The 23,365-nt window shown below is 50.9% G+C and overlaps 1 protein-coding gene across 2 annotated transcripts in view; it reads left to right on the top strand.

The window, feature by feature from the left end:
- RGS3 (regulator of G protein signaling 3) overlaps window positions 1-23,365 on the top strand; it is a 191,985-nt gene that overhangs the window by 60,478 nt on the left and 108,142 nt on the right. For both annotated transcript variants that reach the window (XM_065418588.1, XM_065418589.1), the window contains 2 exons: window positions 12,905-13,095; window positions 16,607-16,690. In XM_065418588.1, coding sequence (XP_065274660.1) covers window positions 12,905-13,095; window positions 16,607-16,690 — 275 coding nt within the window. The remainder of the gene's footprint in view (window positions 1-12,904; window positions 13,096-16,606; window positions 16,691-23,365) is intronic.

Genomic DNA, 23,365 nt, shown 5'->3' with positions numbered 1-23,365 from the left:
GTGTTGCCCTCCCCCTGCTTAGGGTTTGTCCCACAGCTTCACCTCTCTGGCCTTCCCCAGCGTCCTCAGGCCAGCCCTGTGCATATCACCTGCTGTCGGTGAGTGGGAATGGTGATGTTGGGTCGGGGCAAGCAGTGGTTTCTCAGACCCACCCGCAGACGTCCTCTCTGGGGCTGGGACTGACCTTTCTGCTGCTTCCCTTCTGCTGCTCACAGAGGCGGCGGCTGCCCTGCAGTACCCCATCCTTGCCAGAGCAGCAGCTGCAAGGGACCTCCACTCCTCAGCAGCGCATCACATATGGAGCAAGTGCCATGTCCTCTCCTCGTGGAGCCTGTCAGCTGTTCCAGCTGGGCATGGGGAGGAGCAGGTTGTGGGGTCGTGCTGCTGTTCCACTGAGTGGACGTCCCTGCCATGCCTGCCTGCCCACCCCTGCACCCCACCCCAGCCAGCTCCTCCCTAGAATCTCCCCACACAAGCCAGGGAAGACTCACTCCCCCATTGAGCCCCTCCCAGCAGTCAGAGGAGACCAGGCATCTCAGGAAACAAAGAGGATCCATTCTGCAGCCGACCATGAGCCAGCACCAGAAGGACGTTTTCCACGTCCAGCCAAGCACCACACAGCCAAAGGGCTGGAAACAACCCACTTGCCACCACAGCTTCTTAGTAGGGGAGACCCCTAGAGGAGCTGCTGGAGGGGTGGGGGAAGCATGGCTGAGGTGTAAGGGCAGATGGATCTGGTGAGGGCCTTGTGGAAGGGTTGGTGAAGATTATGGGAGGAAGATGGTAGAATTACTGGGTTATTTTGTTGTGTGAAGGAGAGCGAATCACGCCAGGAGCGTCCTGCATTTAGCTGAACGAGGGGGAGCCTTCTTTGAGAGCTCTTGTTCAAATCTGGGAGCACATCACTGCACGTCTCCCTCCCCCACCAGTGTGCCTCAGTTTCCCCATCTCTAAAACGGGGCTAATGCTACGTGCCCTGCTTTGCAAAGTGCTCTAAGATCCTGGGATGAAAAGCGCTGAGGGGGGATATTCTGGCAGGTCCCTGAATATCTCCGTGGGCCTGTCTGCCATGCATTGCCTGGGTCTGCCCTCCTCAGGCTTGGGGAAAGGAGCTCTCTAGATGCTGGTGTTGCTCCTCACACAGGACATCCCCAGTGGGTTCATTTTCTTACCGAGCAATTGGAACTGGCGCTGGATCTGGTTCTGGCAGGTGTTAGTGCAGTCGAAGTTACATGACTGTCTGAGGCTGCTGCAGCCACTGTGCCAGCTTTCCCTGAAACCCCATTGGCTCACTCATCCCTTCAGCTCTGTTGGGTCTCTGCTGTGGGGTGAGGAGCTAGAAGGATAACAGCAAGTCCTGCCCTTCAGAGCTGTGGGAACTGATGCCAGTCTGGCTCCAGAGAAACGTGTACTTCTGGTACCCCCCGCTGGGCGAGCGGCTTCCGTGTGCTCTGGTGGTGACATGCCCCATGACTCAACATATTGTCTGGGGAAAGGGCGTGTGGTTCCTGTGCACAGACTGCTCCAGAGCCGTGTGAACGGCAGCTCGTTTGATTGTGGGAAATCCTCTAGTGCGGTGCTCCCCGCTGCCTCCCTGCGCAGTGTCAGCTCCGAACAGGGCAGCCGGCTGCAGAGGTGCGTGCCAATCGCTGGAAGGAAAGGGGGGCATTTGCTGCAGAGCGAGGGGCGGATAAAGGGAAGGTGAATGGAGTGGAGGGCGATAGGGTTTTCTGTGACAATATGTGTGTTTGGTTTTTGGTGGATTAGATGAAGCAGGGCCCTAAGCTCTGAGCCTTTTGGCCATTAAGTGCTCTTCTGAGGTGTGGGATGTTTGTTTAAAATCAGCCTTTCTGAAGCAACGTCAGGTGTGCAGAGTCCTGGGCCTGGCATCAGGACAGGATTGCTTGATGCAGGCCCACGTTAGTGCATCCAGTCTAGTTTTAAATGCAAAACCACTTGTAGACTAGGCTCAGTGCATGGGCCAATGGGGCAGATGTACCTCCAAGGGTTTAGCTTGGGCTTGCTAGCGGTTTGTACTAAAGACATGGTTTTCTAGAGCCAGCGTTTGTGAGAAGCTGGAAAAGTCTTATAATCTTCTTAGCAATCAACCCTGTAGTCCCGGTGTGTTTGGCTGGTTGTAGCATGTTCTGCAGCCCTGAGTTCCTCTTTCTGCACGGGTGTCTGTAATACAGGAGGCCAACGACTTGCTTGCCAATGGACTCATGAGAAGTGTGTGCTTTCCCCCACGTTGCCTCTCTCCTCTTGGGTGTCTCTGTATCATAACAAAACAAATTCCAGATCCAGAGGATATTCATGCAAAATACACCTAGTATGGGAACAGTCTGGTGTGGAGAGAGGCCCTGGGCTGAGAAATGATCTCTCTGCCTGTCCTTTGTGCACGGGTGTGAGGCTTCTCCTTGTGTTTGGTTTATTTAATACCTCAGGAAGCCAAGCTACTGGGCGAGCTGTGCTGCTTGTGGCCTTGAAATGCTTGGGTTCTGTTGAGAGACCAGACTTCTCATTATGGCAGCTCAATAAAATGTTCCCGAAGCAATGAAAAAAGCTAGCCAATACCAAGAGATGTAGGGTTTATTCTAGGGAATTCCAAATGCAGTCCTAGACCTCAAGCTGCTGCTGGGGTTGGGAGAAGAAGAGGGTGGATGGACAGTGGTTGCAAGGGGAAGGTGTGCATCTCAGTGAAGGACTTTGGTTAGCGGGGCTCAGACCTGCAGACCCAGCTTCTCCTTTCGCTGGGGCTGGGTGAGCAATGCCATACTAGCAGTTCTCTGTTGGCACTGGCCCCTTGCTTGAATCCCCCCGGTCCTGCAGCTCTGTAGTTGCTGTTTTACCCTCTCTGACCTAGCAGCATCAGCTACTCCTGCAGACAGCCACTGAACGCGGCCAGAGGGGTTAACTGCATGCGCGTGAGCTCCCTGCTGGACCTCAGAGTCTTGTACAGCAAGGACAGGCATGCCTCCAAGAGCCCCCTGGCCTGGGGGCGGCGGGAGGCCAGGAACCCGGCCTGTGCAGGGGGTCGGGCTCGTTTTGATGAGCGTTGGTGAGGACAGATGTTGCTGAGCTAAAGAGAGTTTCTCCTGAGCTTGCTGAGCTGAAATGACCAGTGTAAACATAGGGACTCAGGGAGAGCAGTCCCAAGCATGTGTGTTTCAGATTAAGCCCAGCACAGGTGAGAGAATTGCAGGTGCTCAGCTGGGTGCAGACTGGATGCTGGAAATCACCGTTTTCAGCCCGGAGAGCTTCACACGGATGCCATTGCCAGGGAGCAGCAGGCTTCTCCCAATGATCTGCTTCAGGTGGGATCTGGATGGACGGTGGGGTTGTTGTCTGCTTGGCTCCAGGGTAGCTTGAGAGCTCTGCTCTGAGCGTGTCATGGGGCTGCGGTTCTAGGTGTGGGCTAGGACGAGAAGTTCTTTATGCTTCTCTAATTGAACGGTCTCCTCCTGGCATTGGGGCAACTGCCCGTGCAAGTTTTCCAGCTGTAAAATTTTGTACTAAGTGTAGTTATTGGCCAGCCCCCTTAATGGATCCACTGAAACATTGCTGACTTCTCATTTTGTCTGTATGAAATTTTAGTTTGTACTGATCTCGCTAGTGCTTTTTATGTAGCCTGTTGTAAAACTAGGCAAATATCTAGATAAGTTGATGTACCCCCTGGAAGACCTCTGTGTACCCCCAGGGGTATGCATACCCCTCGTTGAGAACCACTGGCCTAACCTATCCAAGGCAGATGGCTGTCCGGCCTCCTTTTGAAAACCTCCAGTGAAGGAGCTTCCACAACCTTACTGGGCAGTCTGTTTCATTGTCTTACTGTTCTGACAGTAGGAAGTTTTTCCTGAGATTTAATCTATGGCTATGTCTACACTACAGATATTACAGCGGCACAGCTGTACCGCTGTAGCTTCACGGCTGTAAGGTCTCCCGTGTAGCCTCTCTATCCCGGCGGGAGAGAGCTTTCCCGTCAGCATAATTAAACCATCCCCAATGAGCGGTGGTAGCTATGTTGGCAGGAGAGCATCTCCCGCTGGCATAGGGCTGTGCACACCGGCGCTTCTGTCGGTGAAACTTACGTCGGTCGGGGTGTGTGTGTTTTTTCACACCCCTAATTGACAAAAGTGCTAGTGTACTATCTGCTATGTTGTAGTTTGAACCTATTGCCTCTTGTCCTGTCCTTTGTGGCAAGAGAGAACAACTTTTCTCCATCTGTTTTATGGCAGCCTTTCAAGTATTTGAAGACAGCTATCATGTCCCCCCTTAATCTCCTCTTCTCCAAACTAAACATACCCAGCTCCTTCAGCCTTTGCTCGTATGGCTTGTGTTCCATCCCTTTGGTCATCTTTGTCGCTCGTCTCTGGATCCCCTCCAGTTGCTCCACATCCTTTCTATAATGTTGGTTAGACTAGTATTTAGTTTGGAAAAGGTCCTACTTACTCCATGGCCTTATGCAGGAGTGTTTTGGCCTGTTTATGTACAGGATGGTTATCATAGAATCATAGAATATCAGGGTTGGAAGGGACCTCAGGAGGTCATCTAGGCCAACCCCCTGCTTAAAGCAGGACCAATCTCCAACTAAATCATCCCAGCCAGGGCTTTGTCTAGCCTGACCTTAAAAACCTCTAAGGAAGGAGATTCCACCACCTCCCTAGGTAACCCATTCCAGTGCTTCACCACCCTCCTAGTGAAAAAGTTTTTCCTAATATCCAACCTAAACCTTCCCCACTGCAACTTGAGACCATTACTCCTTGTTCTGTCATCTGGTACTACTGAGAACAGTCTAGATCCATCCTTTTTGGAACCCCCTTTCAGGTAGTTGATAGCAGCTATCAAATCCCCCTTCATTCTTCTCTTCTGCAGACTAAACAATCCCAGTTCCCTCAGCCTCTCCTCATAAGTCATATGCTCCAACCCCCTAATAATTTTTGTTGCCCTCCGCTGGACTCTTTCCAACTTTTCCACATCCTTCTTGTAGTGTGGGGTCCAAAACTGGACACAGTACTCCAGATGAGGCCTCACCAATGTCGAATAGAGGGGAATGATCACGTCCCTCGATCTGCTGGCAATGCCCCTACTTATACAGCCCAAAATGTCATTAGCTTTCTTGGCAACAAGGGCACACTGTTGACTCGTATCCAGCTTCTCGTCCACTGTAACCGCTAGGTCCTTTTCTGCAGAACTGCTTCCTAGCCATTCGGTCCCTAGTCTGTAGCAGTGCATGGGATTCTTCCGTCCTAAGTGCAGGACTCTGCACTTGTCCTTGTTGAACCTCATCAGATTTCTTTTCATAGAATCATAGAATATCAGGGTTGGAAGGGACCTCAGGAGGTCATCTAGTCCAACCCCCTAAATCATCCCAGCCAGGGCTTTGTCAAGCCTGACCTTAAAAACCTCTAAGGAAGGAGATTCCACCACCTCCCTAGGTAACCCATTCCAGTGCTTCACCACCCTCCTAGTGAAAAAGTTTTTCCTAATATCCAATCTAAACCTCCCCCACTGCAACTTGAGACCATTACTCCTTGTTCTGTCATCTGCTACCACTTTTGGCCCAATCCTCTTAATTTGTCTAGGTCCCTACCCTCCAGCGTATCTACCACTCCTCCCAGTTTAGTGTAATCTGTGAACTTGCTGAGGGTGCAGTCCACGCCATCCTCCAGATCATTAATGAAGATATTGAACAAAACAGGCCCCAGGACCGACCCTTGGGGCACTCCACTTGATACCGGCTGCCAACTAGACATGGAGCCATTGATCACTACCCATTGAGCCCGACAATCTAGCCAGCTTTCTATCTACCGTATAGTCCATTCATCCAGCCCATACTTCTTTAACTTGCCGGCAAGAATACTGTGGGACACCATATCAAAAGCTTTGCTAAAGTCAAGGAATAACACATCCACTGCTATCCCCTCATCCACATAGCCAGTTATCTCATCATAGAAGGCAATTAGGTTAGTGAGGCAGGATTTGCCCTTGGTGAATCCATGAAGACTGTTCCTGATCACTTTCCTCTCCTCTAAGTGCATCAGAATTGATTCCTTGAGGACCTGCTCCATGATTTTTCCAGGGACTGAGGTGAAGCTGACTGGCCTGTAGTTCCCCGGATCCTCCTTCCTCCCTTTTTTAAAGATGGGCACTACATTAGCCTTTTTCCAGTCATCCGGGACCTCCCCCAATCGCCATGAGTTTTCAAATATAATGGCCAATGGCTCTGCAATCACATCCGCCAACTCCTTTAGCACCCTCGGATGCAGTGCATCCGGCCCCATGGACTTGTGCTCGTCCAGCTTTTCTAAATAGTCCCGAACCACTTCTTTCTCCACAGAGGGCTGGTCACCTGCTCCCCATACTGTGCTGCCCAGTGCAGTAGTCTGGGAGCTGACCTTGTTCGTGAAGACAGAGGCAAAAAAAATCATTGAGTACATTAGCTTTTTCCAAATCCTCGGTCACTAGGTTGCCTCCCTCATTCAGTAAGGGGCCCACACTTTCCTTGACTTCCTTCTTGTTGCTAATATACCTGAAGAAACCCTTCTTGTTACTCTTACCATCCCTTGCTAGCTGCAACTCCAAGTGTGATTTGGCCTTCCTGATTTCACTCCTGCATGCCTGAGCAATATTTTTATACTCCTCCCTGGTCATTTGTCCAATCTTCCACTTCTTGTAAGCTTCTTTTTTGCGTTTAAGATCAGCAAGGATTTCACTGTTAAGCCAAGCTGGTCGCCTGCCATATTTACTATTCTTTCTACACGTCGGGATGGTTTGTTCCTGCAACCGCAATAAGGATTCTTTAAAATACAGCCAGCTCTCCTGGACCCCTTTGCCCTTCATGTTATTCTCCCAGGGGATCCTGCCCATCTGTTCCCTGAGGGAGTCAAAGTCTGCTTTTCTGAAGTCCAGGGTCCGTATTTTGCTGCTCTCCTTTCTTCCTTGTGTCAGGATCCTGAACTCGACCATCTCATGGTCACTGCCTCCCAGGTTCCCATCCACTTTTGCTTCCCCTACTAATTCTTCCCTGTTTGTGAGCAGCAGGTCTAGAAGAGCTCTGCCCCTAGTTGGTTCCTCCAGCACTTGCACCAGGAAATTGTCCCCTACACTTTCCAAAAACTTCCTGCATTGTCTGTGCACCGCTGTATTGCTCTCCCAGCAGATATCGGGGTGATTGAAGTCCCCTATGAGAACCAGGGCCTGTGATCTAGTAACTTCTGCTAGTTGCCTGAAGAAAGCCTCGTCCACCTCATCCCCCTGGTCTGGTGGTCTATAGCAGACTCCCATCACGACATCACCCTTGCTGCTCACACTTCTAAACTTAATCCAGAGACTCTCAGGTTTTTCTATAGTTTCATACTGGAGCTCTGAGCAGTCATACTGCTCTCTTACATACAGTGCAACTCCCCCACCTTTTCTGCCCTGCCTGTCCTTCCTGACCAGTTTATATCCATCCATGACAGTACTCCAGTCATGTGATTTATTCCACCAAGTCTCTGTTATTCCAATCACATCATAATTCCTTGACCGTGCCAGGACTTCCAGTTCTCCCTGCTTGTTTCCCAGGCTTCTTGCATTTGTGTATAGACACTTAAGATAACTCGCTGATCGTCCTGTTTTCTCAGTATGAGTCAGGAGTCCTCCCCTCTGCACTCTCCTGCTCGTGCTTCCTCCCGGCATCTCACTTCTCCACTTACCTCAGGGCTTTGGTCTTCTTCCCCCGGAGAACCTAGTTTAAAGCCCTCCTCACTAGGTTAGCCAGCCTGCTTGCGAAGATGCTCTTCCCTCTCTTCGTTAGGTGGAACCCGCCTCTGCCTAGCACTCCTCCTTCTTGGAACTCATCCCATGGTCAAACACCACTTGCACCTCAAACTCCTTTATCCTTCTTCCCAGAGCCACGTAGTCTGCAGTGATCCGCTCAAGGTCATTCTTGGCAGTATCATTGGTGCCCAAGTGGCGAAGCAGGAAGGGGTAGCGATCCGAGGGCTTGATGAGTCTCGGCAGTCTCTCCGTCACATTGTGAATCCTAGCTCCTGGCAAGCAGCAAACTTCTCATTTTTCCCGGTTGGGATGGCAGACAGATGACTCAGTCCCCCTGAGGAGGGAGTCCCTGACCACCACCACCCGCCTCTTCTCTTGGGAGCAGTGGTCGTGGAACCCCCATGCCTAGGACAGTGCATCTCATGCCTTCCAATCGGTGGAGTCTCCTTCTGCTCCTTTCCCTCAGATGTATCATCTACTCCATTCTCCGCATTAGTACCTGTGGAGAGAACATGCTCACCTGTATCTGCATTGCTGGTACATGGACACTCCTCTTTCTTCTTATGGGTTTCAGCTGCAATGCAAAGGTAGGAGCAGAAAATGCAGAGCGCTCTGTGATGATCATAACAGAAATGGCTGGATTCAGGAACGGGCAACTGGAGGGACTGCAGCCTATGCAGCCACTTAGTACTGACGCTGCTGTACCCAAGCACTAGGCACTAGCAGAGGGACATTGCTTTAGGCAAGATTCCTTTGCTAGTAACGCCCTGGAGTCTCATTTGATTTAAGTCCTAATGGATGACCTCGGAGATTTCTGCCTGCTTGGTCCTCTCCCTGGTCTATGTGGAACACCAGCCACAGAAGGGGCAGCATCCACGGGGACTAGGGCAGCAGCTTTTGGCTGACAGAGAAATGCAGTCAGATCCCTTTGGCAATACACCTCTACCCCGATAGAACGCGACCCGATAGAACACCAATTCGGATAGAACGCGGTAAAGCAGCGCTCCGGGGGAGCGGGGTTGCGCACTCCGGTGGATCAAAGCAAGTTCGATATAACGCGGTTTCACCTATACCGGGGTAAGATTTTTTGGCTCCCGAGGACAGCGTTATATCGGGGTAGAGGTGTAGTTTTGCCCTGAAATCTCGACACAGAACTTAGATTCCCAGCCCCAAAGGCCCTTGGACTGCTCTGGGATACAGAGGCTGCTCTGGCTCCTTGGGGTGATGAGGGGTGGCAGCTGGAGTACTGCAAACCAGCTCCTGCACTCTGTCCAGTTATGGTGCTGCAGCTGTGATGAGGAGTCACTTCTGGTAGGCTGAGACCCCTGGGGTGGGTCTGGGTCTCCCTGTACCTCCCCAGTGCTTTCAGTGGCCCCACGTCACAGGGAGGCTTTCCAAAGAGGGCTCTCTCTGTAGTCAGCCACCACCCTGGCCAGGGGGACAGCAAACAACATGTTATCAGTAGGAAATATTTTACAACTTCCCCCAGCTTGACAGCCCTGCTTTAATCTCCCCTCTGACACTAACCATGGGCCAGATGGACTGACAGTCTCCTCCCTCCCCAGACAGGCAGCACCCTGGCATTGCATTTTCAGAGCTACCTGCTTCTTGGTAGGCAAGGAACTCCCCTGCCCCACATCTTTGTCACACGCCAGCTTGCTGGGGGTAGTTCTGAGAAGGCTCTGAAGGGGGTGGCTGACAGGTCCAAAGGAGGGTTATTAGGAGCAGTGTTCATTGTCCCCCAAAAGCAGCACTTAGGCCACTAGCTATCTCTGCAGCCGTAGCCCTTTGACTGGGTAAGCGGAGTTCTCTGCTGAATGCATCTGTTCAGTGACACATTGAGAGTGCCACTTACTGTAACAGCTGTCTCTAATATCCTGGGACCAACCCGGCTACAACTGCATGGCATACACACTTTACCATAACATTTGTCCCACACGCACTCACGCTGCTTTCCAGGCTGAGTCACCTGCACAGTGTCTTCTGCTGACAGATGAATGAATCTGGCAGCTGGCCACTCTGAAACATTTGGGAATGCAGCTGTTCTGAAAGCTGGGTGCATTGCTCTGCGGCTGGTATATTCTCACTTAGGTATAACTGTGCCAGGATTTGAGGTGTTTAGTTGACTGAAAAGAGCAGCTTCCCCCATAAATCACCTATCATTCATCTAACACTGTCCACCTATGGATCCCAAAGTGCTTTACAGAGAAAGGTGCATGTTGTTATTCCCATTTTACAAAAGGGGAAACCGAGGAACTGGAGGCTGTGACTTGCCCCAAGGTCACTCATGAGTCAGAGGCAGGCTGACATTAGAGGACAGCTCTCTTGACCCCCAGTTCTGAGGGGTCAGTCACTTTAGACTATGCTGACACTTGAGGCAGAGGAAGGGGGTTACATTCTCCCATCTTCATGTGGTTTGCACACAGGTGGATGGTGTGTCCAAGGCAGTGCCCATAGATGGAATTGACTAGAAGCTGTGTTACTAGCTATGCCCATTGCAGCCCGGAGCTGTCCTGCTATCATTAGTGTTATTAATGGCATTAGTTTAATCTGTAACAAGACATGGAGCTTTGCAACCAGCAACCATGCTAAACGAGTGCTTCTAGATCGTGATGGCAACTTTTCCCGACCTAGTGCTAAACATTTCCCAAATCTAGTGAAAAATTCCCAGATAAAGTTTTTTACAGTGCTTCTGTATCCTGGGAAATTTCCCCAAACCTGGGAATTTGGGAGTAAAATGTTTCAACTTGGGAAATTGGGAATTTTCATTCAAAACATTTTACTCAAAAATGCCCAGACTTTGGGAAATTTCCCCGGATATAGAAGCACTGCTGACCTCTACAGCGGCATTCTGAAGGCAGTTAACTCCTTCTCCAGCCAGTGCAGCTACTGCTAGGATGGAAGCACAGGAGAGAGCCCCACCTAAAAATGCCCGAGTGCTGCACGCCAGTAAAAGATCCATGAAACTCCATCAGTTAGAGCCTGTGCTCAGCAGTGATCCCAGCACTGCACCACAGGCTGTATGGAAGCTCCCCCATGCACGCAGTTCTGACTGTCACCTTCTAAAGCGGCTCCTGGCGCTATGAGGAAGGCTCAGCTGGAGAGTTTGGGATGGTGCCGCCACTCCCAGCTCTCGGCCAGTTGAAAGAGAGTGTGTAGGGCACAGTCTTGCAGGGATTAGGGAAGTGTGCTGAGATAGTTTGGGTGAGTTTGGATTGCGGGCTCCGGTATGCGCCTGTCTCTGGCTAATTGAGAATGATCCGCTCCCCTCCCTGCCACTGTCCCGCTCCCCTTGGGCATCCCGGGGGTAACCAAAAGGAAGAGCTGTAAAACGAGTATCAGAAGGAAAAGTTAGATGGGTTACACCTTCTAATGCAGAGGGAGGGGTGACATGGATAGGCTTCTGGATCGCATTAATCCCCCTCAGCTGTAGAGTGCAGGTCTCTTGCTTCTCTGCACCAGGCCTCCGATTGTGGGTGTGGGGAAATGCTCCCAGCAATCTGCAAGGTTCTGATCTGTCTAAATTATGCCATTAGTGAGGAAAGAGTGGGTTGATATCCGAGCAAAGCGGCCCCCAACCCATCTTCCCAGCACACGCAGAGCACCACCGACTCTGGTACCTGTCCGGAAAGAAAACTAATGAGGTTGGTCAGATTTCCTGGACGTGAAGGTGAAATACAATGCTTAAAAACCGAAACTGTGTGGGCTGGGTGCTGCCACTCTCACTCACGAGTCATCACTGAAATATACATTCACCATGTCTGAGCAGCTGGAATAGCCACGCGATCGCTTTGGAGAGGCCTGGGGTCATTCATGTACTTACGAATATATTTACAGATCCATTTTTCTGACATTTATTCTGGCATCTCCCACCCTGAGCAGCTTCTCAGAGCTGCAGTTAAAAAAGTTACCTGCCTGAGAATGTTTTCTTCTCCCCATAATGTGAAATCCGCTCCCCTAGCCCCAGATACCCTAGGATTGGGCAAGATTCAGTTCTGGACCAGGGACAGGATTTCTGTATGAAAAAATGTCACCGCTTTAAAGTCCAGCAGGGCTAGGCCTGGGTGCTTTGGGGTTTTTTTCTTACCTTCTTCCTCTGAAGCGTCAGGGCTGGCCCCAGCCAGAGATGGGACGTTGGACGGGGTGAGCTGGTGCTCTGTGGTGGCACCGAGGATTCTCTCTCTGAGGGGTGTGGCTGGCTGGTTCTTGTTCATATGCTCCTGGTCTAACTGATCACCATACGTCGAGTTGGCAGTGACCTGCGGGCAGGGGGATTGGCTTCCTCTGCAGCATGTGGATGTGGGTCACTTGCCAGGATTATCTGGGTATCTCTCACTTAATCATTTCCTGGCCAGAAGTCTAGTCTCCTGCCAGCTGTGATACTTTGGTCTCAATTCGGTTGTTGGGTTGAGTGTGCGGGTGCTGAGTGGTGTCGATGGCCTGGGATATACAGGATATCAGACTACATGATCTGATGGTCCCTTCTGGCCTTAAACTCTATGACTCTTTATCCCATTGAGAAGGGGAGTGTCCGTGCTTAGCAGTGGGAAGAAGGTCCCAAGGTATGGGACAGTTGTGGGTCTATTTACGCTCATGTTTAGAGCCGTTCTGCATTTGTTAGTTTTTATGAGTTTGAGCCCTGCTCCATTGGACACATACAACAAATAATGCCAATTACATTCTTTAAAACTCGAAACCATTTGCAGAATATTTTTGACCACATATGGTGTGTACAAAATCCAAGCTGGGTGCTGGGCTACTGACTGGGTTTTATTGGCATTTTGGTGTTCATGAGTAATGCGACCATTTCACATCAGTGCTGATAAAACCCTTGTACCAACCACCCACTGTGCTGTGCGTGTGAGTGTAAGTCCATAGAGCCAGATCCTCAGCTGGTGTAAATCTGTTTGTGCCAGGTGAGGATTTGGCCCCATGTTTTGGTTAATCTTTGGCTCACTCAGCTAGTATTGTAGCTCCATGCCCTATAATGCTGAGAGAGACTGATTCCCTGCAGTTCTCAGTTCGAGTTACTCCCCTTTGCATTATCAGCGATGTCAGGAATTATAATGACAGAGTGGACTAGACCCTTGGAAATTCAGTTCTCGCTCTGTCTCCTTTGCTTTCTTTTGGTTTCTCACGGTCCCAGGAAATGCAGGGAAAGGCAAATCCCATACGGGATCTGGGCGGAAATCCAGGCTGATGAAGACAGTGCAAACTATGAAGAGCTATGGGAACTACCAGAACTGCACCATTGTGAGGCCTCATATCCCGCACTCCAGCTATGGCACCTATGTGACACTGGCCCCCAAAGTGCTCGTGTTCCCTGTCTTTGTGCAGGTAAGCTGGCCCTTCCCGGCACATCTGGAAACCAGGCTGTATGGCCAGGGGGGATTGACTGAAATCAGGGGGATTTAAATCACCAAGTGCAAAGCCTGGATTTAAATCATCGATTTTAATCAGCTTCTCCAGTTATTTTCTAAAGAAAGGTGCTTTCTCTCTGGCTGATATAACTGATAAAACATGTTGATTTATAACCAAAGAGTGCCTTTACACTAGATTTGGTACATCTTTTTGCAACCTAGCAGGGTACACAATAACACTATAACAAGGTACACAGTTATTTATATAGCCTAATATTGTCAGATTCTTATTAATTGTACATTTAGTATGTTAGAAATGGGGAATGATGTATTGCTTATTTATGAGACAATGAACTTTTGGCTCATGATTTGTGCCAAACTGCATTAGGATGGTAACAGGTATTTAATTAAACACCCAAAACTGCATATAACATTTATTTTGATTAAATAAAACAATCTTAAATGTTTTGGATATGTAAATTTCTCTTATCAAAACCCGTTTCACATTCACAACTAAGTTATAAGAAGTTCAGGCCCTAACATATCTTGTATTAAATTCAGATTTCATTTTAAACAGGTTTATTTTAAAAAAAGAAAAACGTAATTTAAATAACGAAATTAAACAATCGGATTTCCCCTGTTTACCCAGCCTGGTGTGGCCCAAAGGCAGCCCGTGTATCACAGACTCGCCCTGCACGTGCTAACTTCAAGTACTCTAACAAACTGCAGTGCTGCCTCTTTGCGCCAGAGAACGTGCCTCACATCTGTATCCCACTGTGGGAAATACTTTTCCTTTAAGCTCTTCATTCACCTCTGTGCCTCAAAGACCCACTCGTAAGCCACCATTTACCGCTAGAATCGACTTTCATCAAAAGTCTTTGGTCAGGGAACTGAGCTGTTGGCTGTGGGAAAAGACCCTTGTCCATGTGCTGTGCTGCGCTGCACTCCGGGGATGGTGCTGCCAAGCGCAGCCTCTTGGCAGGAAGCACAGAGTTCGCCTCCAGAGCTGGAGTGATGACTAGAGATACTGTCAGAGAAGGGAAAGAAATCCTCCCTGCAATGTGTACCAAAGAACTGGATCCCTCCTCATTTTCAGCTTCCCCCTCCTAGTATTGTCTAGCATTCAGTGCCTCTCTGGGGAACTACGTCCTGCTCTTGTAAGGGGATGGACTTCCCCTTCTCTAGCTTCTGTGGTTGACATTGTAAAAGGGCAGCTTTCCACCTTCGGTGCTTGGCTGCTTGAGCCGTTTGGGGGAAGCCTGACCAGTCAAGCCTGGGTTTCGACCACCGAGTTCTCATTACAGAAGGTACTGAGCGACATAGCTTCTGCTCATGGCTGCAAAGGTGCACTTGTGCAGCTGGGAATGTAACTAGGAATTTCATGTAGTCTTGTCACTTGGCAGCCCTAAAATCAAAGCACGTCAAGACAGGCATCAGGATGTAGATGGATGGTAAGGTGGAGAGGGGGCTCTAACTTCCCAATCCCACAAACTTTGGTCTTGCAGTTTAGCTCTGACTTTGATGATAAGAGCTGGTTTTAAGGCTTCCACCTCCTGCTTGTGCCCAGGTGGTATTGCACAGCTTTTCATGACTGAATAGTCCTGCATTTGGTCCCAGGAAACCTAAGAGAATCCTGTTGTGATGCCCTCTCTGGAAGTTCAGGACTGTGAGTCATCTTGTTACCCCTTGCCGCAGAGGGATGTGCATCATCCACCTGACCCTCCAGTCTGTTAGTCCCTGAACAAATGCCTTAAAAGCTCTGCCAGCCTTTACTTTGCCTTGCAGGTTAACCTCAGGTGCACTCCAGTCCCCAAAGGTCCTTAAAAAGTGAGCCCCGCAGTACCTAGCCCCTGGTCACGGGAACTCCCAGCAGTTCCCACGTCTGCTGTCTGCAGAGAGCAGCATGCACACCAGCCTGTTGGATGAGCTGAGGAGTCACACTTCAATATACTGCACTGAGTAAATATACAAAAAAGGAATCGAGATTGAGTGACACTAAGCTGAGATAACAGAAATAGTTACAAATAAAACAAAAATAGAACCTGCATTCTAGTGGCTAAAACTTAACAGGGACCATCCTTGTCCAAGCCAGTTTCGCACCTCAACCCCACTCTCAGTGTCACCACGCCACATGGCTGGGATCCACTGGATCCACTGTGGCTACAAATGGCCTAACCTCTTTGTTCCCTCCCCGATAACAACCTGCCTTTCCCCCCACTTCTTACAGTCCCCTAAACCTCTGATAGGTTTGTTCTCCAGAGGGCTGGTGCCACGCTCTGCTCAGTTTAACCTGGCTTTTCCTGCTGCCTTGCGTACACCTGCAGCTGCCTTGTATCTGGGCCTTTGCAGTGCTTGAATTACATCAGAGACCTTGGCAGGCAGGTAACCCAGCATTCCTTTGTCTGGGACACACTTGTTCCTCAGCCCTGCCTGGTTACATGGACTGAACATAGGTGCGGACAGCTTCTTTCATGGCAGTCGTACGCACCAGGCTGACTCAGTTTGCAGCTTCTGGGATGAGCCCAGCCAGATCCATAATCTAGTTTTCAAAACAAGTTCCCTTCCCTATCACTGCGTTCCACAGCACAACTACTACACGTGTATTGCATGCGTGATCTGAACTCACCGTGCCCAAGCAATGGGTGCAAGTAGAACACAACTGGGGCTTTGTTACTGTTTTATTGTCTTTCCAAGTCAGGGACTCTTGGTTTCACTCTGAAATGTTCCCACACTTTTAAAACTGATATTAACGACAGTGTCTTTCAGTGAGTTCAGACTTTGCCTCTGTGCTTTGCAGTATTTCATCTTGTAGGCTTTGCAGAGCAAAGTCCCATTCAAGGCAGCAGTTACACTGCTCTGAATGATCTTCTGCATGATATTGTCTCAGAAGCTGGTTTTGTCAGCATTGTGCAGGAATCAGAGCAACTGATTTTTTTTTTTGAGTTCTTGGCTTATCCAATGTCAAAGCAAGTTGCCCCTGCAAAGTTGGCTATGTAGCCCAAAGTCCACTGCAGCATAGAAGGAGAGAAGGCACCCTGCCCAGAGTCTCTTCAGCTTGCTAATTAAGTTAATCAATTAAAAATATGTAGCTCCCCATATTCGTGTTGAAGCTAGATGAGACCGGGGTGGGCTATTGCTGTGGTTGTGCTTCCTGCTCTCCGAGCCGCCACAGGCAAGCCCACGCTTTGCAGAAGAAGTAATGTACAGAGAAGCAGAAGCTGCTGATAATCTTTTTATAGCTTCATATGACATAGGTGTTAAATGTGAGTTTTTTTTCCCCCTTTCATCACTTAGCTGGACTGCAGAGTTTCCATCCTTGAGAGATGTGCTGTCACAGGGCAGCTCATGGCTGCTTCACTTTCAGTGGTTTACAACTTAAACTAAAGGCTCAGAGCTTCTGGGGGGTGGAGAGTTAACACAGGTTTCATGGGAAACTTTCTCATTTCGAGTTGACGTTCTGGATCCTTTTTTTTTTTTTTAATGTTTAGCCTCTAGACCTTTGCAACCCGGTCCGGACTCTCCTTTTGTCAGAGGAGCTGCTGCTTCATGAAGGCAGAAGCAAGACTGTAAAGGTGAGAATTTCAGTCGCTCCTAACATGGTTATTGTGCTCATGCTTTTTAAACACATTCCTACGCATCTAACGTGTTAGATTGAAAAGGTCAGAGTTTGACTTTTTAAAATGCTTCATTCCAGTGGAATTCAAAACCAGTTGTAGCCAGTTCATCTTGGGATAGACTAACTGCCACAGCAGTTGCTGGAGTCTTCTCTTCTTCGGCTCCACTTTGATGGCACGAGACCGAGAGAATACCAGACACATGCCAGTCATTTGCCTAAAAGCCAGGAGGTTTTTGTTTCTTCTTAACTGTTGGCTCAGGACCTGATCCCGGGGGTAGGGTTGGGAACCTTTGTGCACTGTGGAAGCTCCCAAAACTGGAGAAACCAAAACAGGCTTCAAGGGAAACCATACCTAGATTTCCCCAGGGTTTGGTTTTTGGTAAGTGTAGGTCCGGAAAGGGGAAATATGCCCTCTCCTAACCCCTGGCCCCTCCTCACTTGCTGCGTTTTGTGCCTGCGGCGTTATCAGGAGGGGTGTGCAAACCCCAACAACCAGACCAGGGCTGGTTACATGCTTGAGCCAGGCTGTGTACATCAGAAGGCTCAACAGCCAAACCCGGGGAATCTGGTGATTTCAGCTGAGTTTTGCTTTGGCTTCATTTGGATCCAAAATGTAGGTGCTGCAAACCCCAAGTCTTTGAAGCTGAAGAAGAGGTTTGTCTAGGCTCCGTTGGGCTCTAGTCACCGGTCTCGGCCTGTCGTGAAAGCATGGGACTACGTGTAGTTTGTCTTAGATGATTTTGCTTGAAACACTGTCATGCGGAGCACCCTCCTTTTCCTGTCCAAGTAGAGGTGGGAGAAAGGTTTCTGTCAAAATCTTTGATTGCCAAGAAATGTAGATTTGGGTTGACTGAAACATTTTACAAATTTGTGTCAATTTTGGGGAATTTTTTTGGTTGAAATGAAAATTATAATTATAATGAAAATGATAAAACAATAATTTAAAATTGGAAATGCTGAAATGAACCATTTTGACATTAACAAAACATCTCACTTCAATTTTTTGGGCTAGATTTCTATATCAGCCTCCCCAGAGGAAGAGGTACCTGGGCACCCCCACACCTTCAGCCCAGTGGTTAGAGCACTCCCCTGGTGTATGGAGACCCACGTTCAAATCCCTGCTCTGGAGAAGGGGCATGAATCCAGGTCTCCCCCTTCCACCAGGCGAGTGCCCTAACCCCTGGCTATGGGCTCCTCTGGGGATGGGTCTTGGTCAATATGTCCTGTTGAAGCTGTTCTGTTTGTATAAATACTCCCTGGAGTAGGGACTGGACCCAGGTACCCACCAAGTCAGAGTCGTTCTCATGCTGTCTGACCAGCCTCAACAGGAGAGAATGAGAGCCCCCACTGCAATACTCAGCAGCCTGGGGTTGGGGTGCTCACCTGGCGCGGGGGAACCTGGGTTCTAGTTTCTGCTAGCTGGGATTAGAACCTGGGTCTCCCATCTCCCAGGTGAGTGGCCTCACGATTGGGCTAAAGGGGGCATCAGCATCAGCGCCATCTCCTTGAGCTGGGTTTTGTGAATCCAGCCCTTCAGTCCCTTTGCTTTTATTAAAAATCAATTCCTTCGACCCAAAATGAAATGTTTTCGGCTTCTTAGATTCACTGAAAACTCCAAAAGTTTTGGTTTCAGTTCAGCCCAAACTGAAATTATGTTTTGATTTTTTTGGAACTGCCACGAATGGAAAAATCCGTTCTTCCTCCAGCTCAGCTGATACGTGTGTAGTCGCTCGGATGCTTGGTAACCTGTTTGGCTGCACGAAATTCTGTGTCATGTCCATGCAGCCACGGAAGGACCTTGTCATTTGCTATTCAGATCCTTTTGTGTTTCATGTTTTTGGATGGCTGGTTGCGGAGTCTCAGAAAACCACCGCCTCACTCCTGGCCAATGGCACACAAGCATCTGTGTGGTTCAGCTCTGTTAAATTGCTCCTGTTCCTCTCTATGGTGTTCAAAATATAATCCCGCCATCTTTCTGATCTGATTCATTGGTCTTTCCATGAACGTCATTGGAAAATTCTGTCATTAACTTGGGAAACTCATCACTGATTTGCAACTAGACTCTTGCCCTGCCTGCGCCTCAAATGTCCTTCACTGTCACGGCTCTTCTAGGGCTCCAGAGCCCCCAAGTAAGTGCAGGTATATGCAGCATCAGTGGCGCACTCAGCTGTGGGAGTGCTTCTCCTGTATGGGTGTGGAGGCACTGTCACAATATTTACCTCCCCCCGCCCCTCTGTGGGCAATGATTTAGTCCAGCCCTGATGCCCACTCTGGGTTGATTGGAGTTGCCTGTCTCCGGTGCAGCAAAATGTTAGCTAACCCTGTGTCATTGAGCTGCCATTTCTGGCTGGCCAAGGTGAGGGGGGCAGGAAGTGGAAGTAGATGGGAACATGAAGAGGGTCATGCTGAGGCTTTTCTAGCTAGAAGAAATATGCTGCCCTGTCACTATAGCCAAGTGGCTCTGGTTAGCCATTTTGGGGCCCCTGCTGTAGACGTCCAAGCTCTGTCAGAGTGAGGGCACCAGAGAACAAATAGGGCCTGGTGGTCTATCACGTCTAGGGGATGAGAGTGGGAATGAACACAAGAGGTTATCAAGTGATCCATTCCCAGCTTCTGGCAAACAGAGGCTAGGGACACCATTCCTGCCCATCCTGGCTAATAGCCATTGATGGACCTATCCTCCATGAACTTATCTAGATCTCATGGGACCTGGCAGGGCAGGAGGCAGGTGCAGCGCATCCCTTCAGAAAGCTGGAGACCTCCCTTCTCCAGTGGAACTGAGAGCATCTGCTTGTCATCCTTAAACCTTTCATGTCCGATTTACGGTGGCATGCCCAAGAGCAGAGTCTCACCCTATACTATAGAGTCATGGGTCCCTCTTGTGATGGGATCCGCCCGAGGTGCAGCCTGAGACTGTGGGACCTCTGTGCCCTCTGAACTCTCCCCAGCCTGGGCTGTCTCTCACAATGCCTTGCTAGTGACCAGCAGCAAACCCCTCCAGGCACTGTGATCACTCAGCACAACTGCAGGTGGAGCCCCACGCCCAGCTAGATTGCATGAATGCTCCCAGAGCCACTCATGAATCACACAGAGAAAGGCACCAGCCAAATCCCCCCAGCTCCCAGCACTGTACCCCAGCAATATACCGTCTTGCACTGCTCAAGATGGGCAGTGCACATTGATTAATTGGTTCACCACTTCAGCAATGGAAAGTGGACATACACCAGCCTTTGTCAAACTAGAGCAGATTTGCCCCACACTTCATACAAACTCACTGGTAAAGATAAACAATTAAACAAATGTATTGACTATAAAAGGTAGATTTTAAGTGATAGGCAAAAAGTCAGAGTTAGTTACCAAAAGAAATAAAATATAAGCACGCAGTCTAACCTCTCAACCCTATTAGACTGGGCAACAACTAGATTAAGCAGGTTTTCTCACCCCATTGGATATTGCAGTCCTTAATATACAGATTTCACCCTTGAAATCTGGGCCAATCTCCTCTGTTGGAGTCTTGTCTTCTTCTCAGTGTCTTAGTTGCTTGCAGTGTAGGTGGGGGCAGGATAAAAAGTCCAGCATGTGGCCAGACCATGCACTTGGAAAACACAAGTCCAGGCACATCCAGGGGGCATTGCTGAGTCCCCAGGCAAGGTTGGGCAGTTCCCCTGGTGTGGCCTCATGCAGGTGAGTCATTGCATTGTAGCTCCCTTGCTGGACAATGGCTGGTGATAGGTTGTTTAACGCCCCACCCAGGCATTGGTTACTTTCCTTGTTGTTGCCTCTGGGGAGCTAATATCTGGCTGATTCCCCAACTTACAGCATGTTTTAGTGACAACCATACAACACAATTCTCATAATTTCACATGCATTAATGATATACATATATGGATAGAGAAATGACTTTCAGCAGATCATAACCTTTCCCCTGATACCTTACAAGGCCTGCTTTCTATGTAAGATCACGATTATACGAAAATGAGGAATATGGGGGTTCCAGGACGCTCCCCCAAGATAGAGAATGTCACACCTCTCTTCCCACCTGGCTTGATCTCAGGGCAGCCCTCGGCCTTCTCTATCTCGCTCTCTGGTCTGCTCTCATTTTCTGGATAATCCCCTTTCCTCTCTGCAGTGTGCCATTGCCTTCTGCCCTCCTTCTCTTCTCACCCTGGCCTGCTTCAGCCTAGGACACCAGTTCTGAGTGGCAGGTGCCTGGCACCGCTGTGGGCATTGCTCTCTGATCCCTCTGTTTGCCTGGGCTCTGAATCATTCAGGAGCAGGAAGCCATGAGGCAGCTGGTTCAAAATGAACTGCTTTGCCTTTCCTCCCGGACTCCATCATCATCCCCTTCACTTGGACCATAACTTGGCACTTCCAAAGCCAGGAACCCGAAGCTCTTTGTCCTCCATCTCCTGTAGGAGGGAATCAGTCTCCATCTCTGGAGCCCTGCCAGAATCTGTCCTTTCTCTGGCCCTACCTCTGGTGCAATCCTTATTCAGGCCTCACACACATCCTGTCTAGACTGTATTGCAATTCCCGCTTTTATGGTCTTCCGAAATCCCCCCAACAAGGGGGGGAAATCCCTCCAGCCAGAGGATCCAGAATGCTGCAGCCTGTTCTGCAGAGGAACCTAGATGTACTTTGCCTTTGTCTGGCCCATTCCCTAATGCCCTTGAAGGCAGCCACTGACGCTACAACAAGTCCCCACGCCCCTCTTCTCCCTGCTCCCTCTTTTCCCTGCCTTCCCAGCCATCGGGATTCCATTCGGGGCAGCCGGAAACCCTGCACTGGGAGCGCCACACGCCCCGAGCCCCCACCTCAGAGACACAAGCAGGACTTTCTCTTCAGCTCGTTCCTCGCCGCCTTGTGCTGCAAGATCCCAGTGCTTGGGGTAGCTGGGCCGGGCTGGGACAATGGGTCAGACGGACCCACTGAACTCCAGGGGAGGTTTCAAAAGCAGCCTCTCAGTAACTGCCACTCACGGCAATTCCCTCCAGCCTAACAAGTCCGATTGGGCCAGAGACTTAATCGCTCAATACCTTCCCCTCCCCACCCCCACACTGCCATCACGTCTCCTTGACACCCCCTCACCTCACCTTCCCCATCCCACCCCACACTGCCATCCCGCCCGAGTGACACCCCCTCAACTTCCCCTCCCCACCCCCACCCTGCCATCATGTCTCCTTGACACTCCCCCACCTTCCCCTCCCCACCCCCTCCCTGCCATCCTGCCCCAGTGACACCCTCATTCCCCTCCCCAACCTGCCATCCCGCCCCAGTGACACCCCCTCACCTTCCCCTCCCCACCCCACACTGTCATCCCGCCCGAGTGACACCCCCTCACCTTCCCCTCCCCACCCCCACCCTGCCATCACGTCTCCTTGACACTCCCCCACCTTCCCCTCCCCACCCCCACCCTGCCATCCTGCCCCAGTGACACCCCTCATTCCCCTCCCCACCCTGCCATCCCGCCCCAGTGACACCCCCTCACCTTCCCCTCCCCACCCCCACACTGCCATCACGTCTCCTTGACACCCCCTCACCTCACCTTCCCCTCCCCACCCCACACTGCCATCCCGCCCGAGTGACACCCCCTCACCTTCCCCTCCCCACCCCCACCCTGCCATCACGTCTCCTTGACACTCCCCCACCTTCCCCTCCCCACCCCCACCCTGCCATCCTGTCCCAGTGACACCCCTCATTCCCCTCCCCACCCTGCCATCCCGCCCCAGTGACACCCCCTCACCTTCCCCTCCCCACCCCCACACTGCCATCACATCTCCTTGACACACCCCCACCTTCCCCTCCCCACCCCCACACTGCCATCACATCTCCTTGACACCCCCCCACCTTCCCCTCCCTGCCATCCTGCCCCAGTGACACCCCTCATTCCCCTCCCCACTCTGCCATCCCGCCCCAGTGACACCCCCTCACCTTCTCCTCTCCATCCCTCACCCTCCCATCCCACCCCAGTGACACCCCCTCACCTTCCCCTCCCCACCCCCACCCTGCCATCACGTCTCCTTGACACCCCCCCACCTTCCCCTCCCTGCCATCCTGCCCCAGTGACACCCCTCATTCCCCTCCCCACTCTGCCATCCCGCCCCAGTGACACCCCCTCACCTTCTCCTCTCCATCCCTCACCCTCCCATCCCACCCCAGTGACACCCCCTCACTTTCCCCTCCCCACCCCCACCCTGCCATCACGTCTCCTTGACACCCCCCCACCTTCCCCTCCCCACCCCCACCCTGCCATCCCGCCCGAGTGACACCCCCTCACCTTCCCCTCCCCACCCTGCCATCTTGCCCCAGTGACACCCCTCATTCCCCTCCGCACCCTGCCATTCCGCCCCAGTGACACCCCCTCAGCTTCCCCTCCCCACCCCCACACTGCCATCACATCTCCTTGACACCCCCCCACCTTCCCCTCCCTGCCATCCTGCCCCAGTGACACCCCTCATTCCCCTCTCCACCCCTCACCCTCTCATCCCACCCAAGTGACACCCCCTCACCTTCCCTTCCCCTCCCCACACTGCCATCACGTCTCCTTGACACCCCCCCACCTTCCCCTCCTCACCCCCACTCTGCCATCCCACCCGAGTGACACCCCCTCACCTTCCCCTCCCCACCCCCA

Source organism: Emys orbicularis, chromosome 18 (genome assembly GCF_028017835.1).
Source record: "Emys orbicularis isolate rEmyOrb1 chromosome 18, rEmyOrb1.hap1, whole genome shotgun sequence".
NCBI lineage: Eukaryota > Metazoa > Chordata > Testudines > Emydidae > Emys > Emys orbicularis.
This window is presented reverse-complemented; position numbering and strand designations above follow the sequence as displayed.